The 11,238-nt window shown below is 39.4% G+C and overlaps 1 protein-coding gene across 2 annotated transcripts; it reads right to left on the bottom strand.

Moving 5' to 3' along the window:
* Window positions 1-1,549: 1,549 nt before the first annotated feature.
* LOC122662043 (endo-1,4-beta-xylanase 1-like) lies at window positions 1,550-10,817 on the bottom strand. Of its 2 annotated transcripts, none has more exons than XM_043857594.1 (8): window positions 10,621-10,817; window positions 10,445-10,504; window positions 7,921-8,288; window positions 7,691-7,850; window positions 6,845-7,194; window positions 3,927-4,104; window positions 3,161-3,697; window positions 1,550-2,788 (listed from the first exon to the last, which is right to left on the bottom strand). In XM_043857594.1, the coding sequence occupies exons 1-8, from the start codon at window positions 10,690-10,692 to the stop codon at window positions 1,673-1,675; spliced, it is 2,841 nt and encodes a 946-aa protein (XP_043713529.1). In that variant the 5' UTR covers window positions 10,693-10,817; the 3' UTR covers window positions 1,550-1,672. The 2 variants fall into 2 exon arrangements, with proteins under 2 accessions (XP_043713529.1, XP_043713530.1); XM_043857595.1 differs by having other exon boundaries at window positions 10,662-10,680.
* Between the last annotated feature and the right edge of the window lie 421 nt (window positions 10,818-11,238).

The raw sequence follows: 11,238 nt of genomic DNA, 5'->3' as shown, positions 1-11,238 counted from the left end.
TGTTCTTCTGTTTTGAAAGATCTATAATGGTTTCACACTTGGATTTGAACATGATTAGCTTAGCTAGGCCAGCAAGGTTATAGCAGAGAAAATGTCTTTGGTTTTTTACCTTTTGACTCGTGGAGCCTAAGGACTAGGAGACTCAGTCACCAATTTGACTCGGTCACCCTTCCTAAGATCAATACATTTTTAGCTCATTCCGAGTTGAACCCTAGTCAACTCGGACAAGTTGACAAGGGATAAGCGTCTTCTTTAGGCATCCAATGGAACTATATACCAAGCTTTGGGCATAACCTCAGCTTTTAGGGGCAGAGGTTTCCCTTTTTCATGGACAGGAAGTCCAGAAAGTGGGCTACTAGGATTACTTGGTCTTTCAAGCTTCCTACTACCCTAAACCAATAGAAGGTTTTCAGTTTATTCTTTCCCCACCTCTTATGCTCCCTTAAGGTTTTCATTGGTTCTTAGCCCTTTAAAGGCTAGGTCTGGTCTGGTTTGGTCTGGTCAGGTCTCGTCTGGTCAGGTTGGCATGGGATTGAAATAGTCCATTGCCATGTGTCCAAGGTGAGGCATAAAGGTGACTGGACGGTTGGTTATATAAATCCTATACAATGATGGGAAGTAAGGAAATAGTAGTTTTAGTTTACTTAAACCTTTAGTGAGATTAATGGGGTGCACTTTCATCAAGATTAATTATTAATAAATGGGTTGGGTTCGGATTGGATTATAAGCTATTAGGCTAAATGATTAACCCCACCCATAACCACTCTTTTCTACTCCTTTTGTTTTTAAGGATTTTGTTGATGAGAAAACTCATAAAATTACAAACATGAAGAAGAAAAAGTGGAAGAAGAAACACAATCAGGAAATGGTAAGCAAAAGCAGCCATCAGAAACACTTTGTTTAACTGACAGATAAGCAAGTCAATAACCTGCTGCTTGGCATCATGACTCATGAGGGGTATACTTGATCTGCAATGAAGTAAAATTTTGATTTAAGAACAGGCAAGCTTCAATTAAAGCTTCAGTAACATCTACAAAAGATTACCCAAAGGCTAGTATGGCTATGAATAACATCCTATATATAATCCTCTATAATTATCCCAATATCAGCAGAACTGGGAGAAAAAGTCCCATCAAAATTGATTTTGAAGTTTCCCAGTAAAGGAAACCAGTGGAGAGAAGGTAGGAGTGATTGAGGTGTAGTATTTGGGTTAGGCCCTCTACTTGCAGGCTGGTTCAGTATTGATATCCATGGTGATGGGAAGAAGCCAAAATGAAGAACTTGATTAAAGTTCTTCTCATTGATAAATTTGGCCCCTCAAAGCCATTCCCCCCACCCTGCCCCTCAGCATTTATCACTCATCTTCCTCCCCAGCTAATCCATACTAGATGTTCAAAAACACAAAAAATTGAAGTCACCAGAATATTACAACTGTGCACATATTGGAAAATCAATTCATTCTTTGCCTGAGTGACAATAAAGAAATCCCTTGGCAGAAGTTTTATTTACAAGACCATTTACAAGATACATTAATGTTCCATAGTCCATGACAAAGAGATACCATGCTACCCAACAAGATGTCATTTATTTATTTCTCCCCCAAATGAATAAAAGCATGGAACATAACCAGAAGGATGTTCCTCTTTATTTAGATCCAATGGCACATGGAGTATTATAAACTTATGGTCAACTCAAGTGGTGACTCTCCCTTGTCAACAACAAATGTCTTAGTGGTAGTCTTTGTTAGGGTAACAACATCAACAGTGTATGTCCCACGAAAGCCTCTAAATCTGAACTCTCCTTGATCATCAAGGTGTCCATGAGCATGGGACAACCACTCGTCCTTAAGAGCAAGGTACCTTTTGCCAGCTACATTAACATTACCTTCTGCATCCACTAAATGTGAATTTTCACGGCTCATAAACAGCTCCCAGAATCCCCAAAGCATGAGACCCTCCACAGCAGGATGAGCAAAGGCTTCTCGAAGCATTACCTCCAAATCATCAGCTCTAACATATTCATTTATTGAAGAAACATCTAGCTCTGTGAACCATATTGGAATACCAAGTATACCCAGCTTGTCCAAGGCAGAACAAACAATAGGTCCAACTGGACTATCTATATGTCCTTGAATTCCTATCCCTCCCACAGGTGCACCTTGTTCTTGCAGATTGAGAATTTGTTCAATGTACTTCTCAGGAGAAGATCTAGTGTCGCATCCATCCTCAACATGGTAATCATTCACAAATAAAGTGGCAGCTGGGTCCAGTTGGTGGGCTGTCTTGAACATGTATGCTCTTACATCTTTGCCCAATCTGTCCTGGTAGAAAGAGCCATGCAGCATCTCATTGTTTACATCGTAATGTCTGAACTTATCCTTATACCTCGTGAGAAGACCAGTAAGCCGATTCTGAACAGCTGTCATCAAATCATTTTTGTTCAATGATCGGATCCATGACTGAACAGTGCTTTCCACTTCCCAGAAGATGCAATGACCTCTGCATTCTATGCCATGGCTCTTACACAAGTCAAGAATATCATCAGCATCCTTGTAGTTAAATTTACCTTGTTGTGCCTCCGTCCAGTACCACTTTAACTCATTTCCAAACACAGCCCAGTTGAAATTTTTTACAAAGAAATCGACAAAGTCTTCGTTATCTATGTTTGTCCTATTGACACATGCTCCAAAGGGGAAGCTATTTTGTGTCTGTGTGACTTTCACAAATGTGCCAAGCGAACTATCAACATCGGCTCCCGTAAATTTCAGGATAACATCAAGCTTTCGTATCTGCAAAGCAACACAATTTGAAATAGTTCAACAGAGGAAGAAGCATATAAAATCCTCCTGAGTTTGGCAAGTGCTTCACTCAACCAATGGCAACTTCAACTCTACTGGTTGATCAGGTTCTTCAAAGTACAAAAAGAAATAATGGATTAAATTATTCAATATTGATGCTAAAATACTCAGCCAAGTAATTTTCAACTGGAAAGTAGATTATCGAACTTCCAAAGCTATCTTTTGGTTATTAGGTAATTACTTAAAAGCCACAATCACAAATCAATTTGCTTAAAATTCCAACCTCTGATCTAAATGCTGTTTGTGTTAAACATGAAAGAACAAATATCAGTCACCATGTAATGGGCTTTAACTAAAGATTACCTTATCAGTCTGCTTCTTTAAATGTTTAAACCTCGCTTGCCTGTCAACCGGGAAAATTTGAAGTCCAGCAACCATAAAGTCAACACCTGAAGAAGGACCCTGTATGTATACCATAACTTTGGATGGTTGCTTCTCAATTCTAAAAGATCCCCCAATTTCATGCCACCGGTCATCATTAACTTCAACTTGACCCCCGTTTACCCACTGACTGTCCACACCAAGCGCAACATTAACATTCTGAGGTGTATTCACTCCAGGACCAACACGAACCCAAGCAGACACTTGATATGTCAAGTAGAGCTTTAGCTTAGCTGTGATTATCTGAGCAGGGCCCATCCATGTTTGTGTACGATTGGTCACAAGAATGCACCGGCCACTAAGAGGTTCATGTGGTCCAAGAGAGTCTCTTGCCATTGGAGGAAGCAAATGAGGTGAGCCAGTACCAACACTCATAGTACAGTTACCAAGAGGAAACCACCCATTAAGACCATCATGAAGACTGCTGTTCTGAATTATATTAACTCCAAAAGCAGCATTCTACAAAACAAGTGAACGAATAAATGAACAAATTGATAAGTTAATTCAATCCTTGGAACACTTCCGACAGTAAGATCATATTTGCATCAGACTTCCGAAACTGAGAATCTAGAAACGAAAGAAATCTCAGAAGATCCCCACCCCCCCCCCCCCAAAAAAAAGACAGGAAGAGAGAGAGAGAGACATTGTAGTATGTATTTAGGAGAGGGCTAATGCATGAAAGACAAACCTCAATAATAGGTGGTGGTGAAGGGGGAACTTTTGCCGCATGTTTTACTACTAAACTATTGACAAGAATATCAGTTCCTGGAGGTGGCCCTTCTAGATAAAAGACTACTTTTGATGGTGAACCATTCAGGAGGAACTTTCCCTGTAATTGTGCCCACTCTTTGTCTGATGCCTGCAAACTTCAGAAGCAACCAGCATCTCTTCAGAAATTTTAGAAAAACTCAGGGGACAGATCAATCACGTACAATGATGACGGAATGAAATGATTCTTGTTAAGAATGTAATGTTTATGTATTACCGGTAGGGGTAGTTTAGGGTTCTTTCTTTTATGTATCGTATGTATAGGGGTAAATCTGTGCTGGTTTATTATAACCAGGAGTATACTTGTCTCTTTTGTTCTCCTTTATTATATATAATACATTGCTCACACTAGGGCTATCTAACCAGAACTGTGAGTTCTCTTTTTTCTCTCTTGATTTCCCCTCTCTTCTCTTCTTCTTATTCTACTTTGATCCTGGTTATTCAAGTCTGCTTTTGTAACATGGTATCAGAGTGGGAATGATCATTCTTGCTTACCTAAAACTGAGTTTTGAGAGTCTCTCTCTGTGCATTCTATCTTGTTCTGCAGCAAACAAAACTTCCCTGTATGTTATGAAACCCTACTTGTGAGAATATGAAAAACAGGGGTTTCTTGTGTTGCTGGAAAGTTGTTCTTCCATGGAGTACTGTTGATATATGGAATTCTTGCTGCCTAATTGATGCAGATAAGTTAAAGGGCTTATTTTATTGAAAATAAACCTTGGGATGGGTTATGTATGTGTTGGACCTTTGATCCCATGGTTTTCTTTGTATGGGTCACTTTAATGGGCCTAAAATATGGGATTTACTTCATTAGTTTAGTTACAATTATGTTTTGAGTCAGTTTCTTTCATTATTTTAGTTTCCTAGTCAGTTTATGTTACCTTATTAGTTAAGGATTAGGTTAAGCATTTCCTTTTAGTGTTTGAGTCTGCTTTCGAGTCTTTTATATAAGTTTGTAAGGGGCTACAGCCTTGTACAAATTTGATTAGTGAGATAGAAAAAAAAAAATCGCTTTGGGCTTTGCTCTATGAGGGAGTATGGTGAGATGCCATTGGTTAGAGACCTGAGTCTGAGAGAGACTACCCTATCTTCTTCTTCCCTTCTTTGATTTCTTGTTTCTTATTTTATTGTTTTGAAATTTCCTGCAAATCTGAGAACCAATCGATTAATGTTGTTGGACTTGAAGTTTGCGATCCTCTTGTGGACTGGTTATCACTTGTGACTAGTCTACGTTATTTGGTATCAGAGCCATGGAGGGACGGCAGATGGAGTCAGAGGTTGTTGAATTCTACTTCCCATTGAAGGATGATCGTGCAAGTCTCATTCCATCCCTACCAAACTCGTGGATGGTTTTTTTTTTTTTTCAAGAAGGGGAGAATTGATGCAGATAAGTCAACTAAAGGGCTTATTTTATTGGAATAAGACTTGGGTTGGGTTATGTATGTGTTGGGCCTTTGATTCCATGGATTTTCTTTGTAATGGGTCACTTTAATGGGCCTAAAATATGGGTAGAAAGTAAGAAAACCAGATTTGCTTCATTAGTTTAGTTAGTGTCCTGTTTTGAGCCAGTTTCTTTTTTTATTTTAGCTTCCTAGTCAGTTTATGTTACCTTATAAGTTAAGGATTGGGTTAGGCCTTTCCTTTTTAGTGTTTGAATCTGTTTTTGAGTCTTCTATATAAGTTTGTAAGGGGCTACAGCCTTGTACACGAATTAGATTAATGAAATTGAGAAGAAAAAAAACATAGCGTTGTGCTTTGCTCTGTGAAAGAGTAAAGTGCGACGCCATTGATGAGAGACCATGGGTGAGAGACTTGAGTCTGAGAGAGACTACCAATCTACCATATCTTCTTCTTCCCTTCTTCGGTTTCTTGTTTTTTATTATATTGTTTTGAAATTTCCTACAAATCTGAGAACCAATTGAAGAATTTAATGTCACTGGACCTGAAGTTTGCGATCCTCTTGTGGACTGGTTATCACTTGTGACTGGTCTACATTACTAACTACATAAAGTTTGTTGTTATGTGAAAATTCAGTCATTAGAACTGTGGTCCCTATGTCCGCGGTTTCTCTCTTTCAGGTTTCTCTGCGCATGGTCCCCCCCCCAGTGCTGTCTCTGCTGATATTGATGTTGATCTCTCAACATCCCTGTCTTTGATCATCTAAAGATCACTTATCTTTCTAGTTATCGCCAAAAAAAATGATCACTTATCTTTCTAGTTATCAAAAATATTACACTGACCTTTGCATATTAGGGTTTCTGCGCATATGAGATTTCTCCGTGTGTAGTGATGCTTTTCTCTCTGTGGTACAGATTGGTGATGGTACTATGATCTGATTCTGATGTTGATGTGATCAGACCTTCTTTTTACATAATGTATGGTGAGAATCTTCTATTTGGGAGACTGTTTTGTGGTGATATTACTCTCAGATTTGGTTTCAGCAGCTTTCTGAGAATCCCTAATTCCCAAGGGTGTTTTTCAAGAACTCACTGATCTGTTCTCGGATCTGGCTCTGTTCTCGGATCTGGCTGAAACTTTAGGACAATATTCTCCCTATACCAATAAGGGAGATTCAACCTTAATACTAGGGCAATCAGAGCCCTCCTACTCCTTGCGGTTTGCAGATATGGTATTTCTGCGCAGAGAAGAATCTCTCTGCCCTGCGTTCTTGTTGCTGGTCTTTTCTTTGGTCTATAATTGATTCTTCACCATTCTTGGATTTTATCATGGTTGGTGCATCAATTTTCTCTATGAGGACTGTGGTTGCTTTGTTTGTCCTCTTCTTGTACTCTACGAGTAACGGAAGAAATAAACAAGAGGAAAGTAATGGAAGCTAACCTGGCAATGCCTATATATTGTTCACGCTGGTTTTGTTCTTGGACCCATAAAGTAGCACGTACATCAGCATTAGTGACATTGTTCCCAAATATCCGGACCACAGCAGTGACTTCATAAGCAAGCTTCCTCTGCACCCTTCCAGTGATCTCCTGCTGAATTCCATTCCAGCTCTGGGTGCGTTCAGTTGCAGAGGCAAAGAACTTTCCAGACAATGGTTGTATTTTTCCATCTCCCATAGAATCATGTAATGCAATCTTGCAGCCTCTACCAGACCAGTTATTAAGGCCATCATCAAAATGGGGGTTCAGTACAATGTTCTCATCATCAGCAAAGCACTTCATTGTTGCACTCTGAAGATAAAGATCAGAGCATATTTTAGGTCAGCAGTTAATGATTTCAAACGTCTTACAAAGATAAATTTCCAAAGATTGCAGAAAATCCACCAAGGGATGGAGAAAATTTATGTTGTAAAAATTTGAATGATTCTATTGCAATGTTAATAAGATAAGGTTTTTAAACCAGCAAATATGTACGGAATGCCCTACTTCTGAAAAGAAAACTTTGTACGCTTTTAATGATTGTATTGTGATGTAAATAAGATAAGTTTTTAAACCAGCAAAGGAATGCCCAACTTCTGAAAATAAAATTTTGTATGCTTTTAATGATTCTATTATGATGTAAATAAGATGAGTTTTTAAACCAGCAAATACGACTTAGGCAGTTATTAATTATTTTCCAATATTTCAATGCCAACCCATTAAACAATCTCAAATTTTCTGACTGCATACTGAAGCTTTTACTTGAAAACAATTGGATCAAAAAAGAAAAAGCTAAAGAAATGGATACCTCATGCCCTTTGAGATTGGAACAGGAGACAGAAACAGAATCTATGAGCAGGTCTACTCCAGGGGCTGGCCCTTCTAAATAAAATACTACCCGATTGGGCACGGTCGCTATTGAGAATGTGCCTTCCAACTTCTCCCAGCGGTCCTTTGTCACAGAGGCTCTGCGGAAGACAAATGCCATTAAAATGAATTGATAAGATTATTCATCATGAGTGAGAGAAATTTTGCTACCTTCCAACAAACAAATAGCTAGTTGCTGAGTCTGGGTACTCAAGTTTTAGTGTGGCTTGGACTCCAGTGGATCCATGAAGAGGCCCCAGCACTCTAACACAAGCAGAGACAGTATAAGAGAAACCAGGTGAAACTCTGCTTGTGATATCTTGTTCCAAGCCTTGCCAGCATTCCTTCCGATTTGTGATAACAGCATATCTCCCACCTGAGTTTGCTGATATCGCATTGAGGTAACCTGACTCTCCTGACACAACATAACCATCACAGCAATTGGGGTGCCAAGATTGCAGGCCTTGTGAGAAGTCGAAGTTCAGGATAATGTTGTCATTGTGATTGCCATATGAATTGATCCTGTTCTCTTTCAATTTCTGCCATGGGAAAGCAGAGAAAAACTAATAATATGAAATGTCGAATATGTGCAGCAACTACAACAATTTAGCACTAGAAATTATCAAGCCAAAACAAGGAAAACAGAAACAACATTTAAATTTAATGTAATCCAGATTTGGAAATGAGATGCCCACCTGTTCTGAGATTATCCTTTTCTTTTCTTTTTTCTTTTTTCATTTTTTTTTGGGGGGGGGGGGGGGTGGGTGAGGAGGGTGGAAGAAGTAGAAGAAAAAGGAGCAAACATTCTTTATTGCCTGCTGGTACTCAGGGGAAAAGAAAATTGTTCAATTGTAAAGTATTCAACGTCGAATGTCCCAAATCTGAAAGTATTTCTGGGTTTGGAGGTTGGCCACTTGATGCTAAATTTTGTGGGTCTACGTCTCTAAGACAGTGTGTGCCTCTGAAATCTGTTCCATCTCTACATGCTTTCGCAGCATAAGAGAAGAATTCTCCAGGCAACAGATGTAAATTCTGAGCTCCCACCGCATCATGTATTAGAATCTTCCATCCTCTTCCAGACCAGCAATTAATGCCATCCTCAAAACAAATACTTCCATATATTTCATCCTGTCTGCAAAGCTCCTCTTTTCTCACTCTTTCGGTCTTTGCAGATAAACTTTGGACTGTGGAGCATGCTTCAGGCATCAGTTTGCTAGAAAACTTAAATGGTTAAAAACCAGAGCCTTGTAGGAGCTGAAGCAGGGAAAAAAAAAGAAGGCAAAAGGCAGATAATGTTATGTATGGCGAGCTTTACTTCTCATAAACCTTGTATAGCTCTACTTGATCAATTAACAGTATTGGATAATGTCTCAACCTCAGTATCTTTATCAATTACCAATAAGCATTCCAAATCCCAATTAACCATAAAGCCCTCTTGAAAATTATAAGGCAGGAAAAGAGAAAGCCAAACTAAATGTGTACCTGGTCTAGTTTAAATCGAAAATGAACATATGTCGAAATAGGTATCAATTCGAAGGTCATGACCCTCAACATCACATCCACACGTCTAATAAGAGATAATGACACTTTTTAGAGAATCCCAAGCCCAAAAAAGTACAGAAATGCCCCCAAATAACCCCAAAAGATCCACCCGATTTGCTTTAAACCGAAAATTAACATATGTCAAAATTGGTATCGATTCGAAGTCACCACCCCCAACATCGTATCCACACATCTAATCAGTGATAGGGACCCTTCTTAAAAAATCCGAAGCCCAAATAAGTAAAAAATGCCACCAAATAACCCCGACTAGAGCAAGAAACCACAACAGATCTATTAGCAGGTTTACTCTAGAGGAAGGCCCTTCCAAGTAAAACACAACCTGGATGAGCATGGTTTCCAGACAGGATGTCCCCTCTAACTTCCCCTACCGGCCCTTTGATGCAGAAGCTCTGAAATGGACAAATGCCATTAACACAATTTGAAGAGCAGGCAACCCTAACCCAAAAGAAATTCTACTACCTTCCAGAAAACAAGTAGCTAACAGCTGAACCAGGGTTTTCCAATCTCAATGTAGCTAGGACAACATACGATTCATGAGGAGGCCCTAGCACTTTGACAAAAGCAGAGACTGTAACTCAAACCCGGTGAAACTCTGCCTGCATTATCTTGTTCCTGTTGGAGGGTCCAACCCAAAACCTTAAGGCATTAAGTGGAGATAGCTCCTCAAGTAGATGAAGGACCTTAATCTCAACAGTTCCAAGTCTTACCAGCATTCCTTCCTGTTTGTAATAACAGTCTAGCTTCCTCCAATGTTGGCTGAGACTCCTTCGAGCTAACCTGACTCTCCATTTTTAGTATCAGATGAATTTGGAAACGGCATTCTCATCCATTTTTCATTTATTTCCTACTGGGAAAGATAAAAGACCCTACAGAACCTACACGAAATACCCCTAGAATGTTGATTTCTATCCCTCTCGTATCCCCAAAGTACCGTGGTCTGTGACGTTTGTCAGACCAGCAAAACCTATCAGACACATTTTAGAACAGAGTTGAAGACTAAAAACCCAAAGACCAAATTGAAACAAGTTCACAGTCCACAGAAAAGGAGAAAACAGTCAGTGACCGATCATAGCAATTGAACAAGGCATGGAAGAAAATTTTATTTGAGAGAGAGCAAATGAATAGCCCGTACCTCAGATTCACTGACGTGATGCTTGCTTTTCAGTGGATTCTCCATTGACTGTCCGGGTTTCTAACGCAGAAACAATGGAAAAAGAAGAAGGGAAGTTTGATAAGGAAATCAGAGAGACGAGAAGGGAATAAACCCAGGAGAATTCGGCAGAGAATCAATGGCAGAAAGAAGGTTACCTGAATATGATCTGGGGTTCGGTGGGTCTCGGGGATTCGACCTGTGAAGAAGCCGCAGGTGAACTTCCTCATTTATATGCAGTGTTGGAACTTGAAAATGGAAAGTGAAGTCTACGAAAAGCGCGGGACCGACCAACCAACCAAACAAACGATCAAACTTCCCTTACTCCATAGACCCATAAGTTAGGAGACAAGTCTGTCTTTGTCCCTTCTCCACCACGGCTGAAGGAAACTTAATCCTTTTCCTTCATTTTTTTCTTATCCTTTTCAGGGGAATCCTTCACTGGGCATGGGTAGAAGATCCAAACAACAGAGGGAAACTTTGAAGTCCATTAATAAAATAATGGGTTCCTCCTAAGGCACCATTAGTTAACTTCCTAACCCGCAGAAACCTTCTCTCTATTTTATTTGTCTTTGCTTAAATTGTTTATTTACTTCGGCTTGCAGATATGGGTATGTCCTTAAATGGAATCTCCTGCAGATTTAATGATTTTCAGCAACTCCTCGGTGCCAGTCTTCATTCCCCACTTGCAGCCTACATACTTGTTTTGCACTTGAAGGTATTTGGTTTTATGAATTTATTATGAGATTATTATTGTTGTTTAATGTTTCCTTCCT

This window comes from Telopea speciosissima, chromosome 5, assembly GCF_018873765.1.
Source record: "Telopea speciosissima isolate NSW1024214 ecotype Mountain lineage chromosome 5, Tspe_v1, whole genome shotgun sequence".
NCBI lineage: Eukaryota > Viridiplantae > Streptophyta > Magnoliopsida > Proteales > Proteaceae > Telopea > Telopea speciosissima.
Note: the sequence above shows the minus strand (reverse complement) of the source record. Positions and strands in the feature narration are given on the sequence as shown.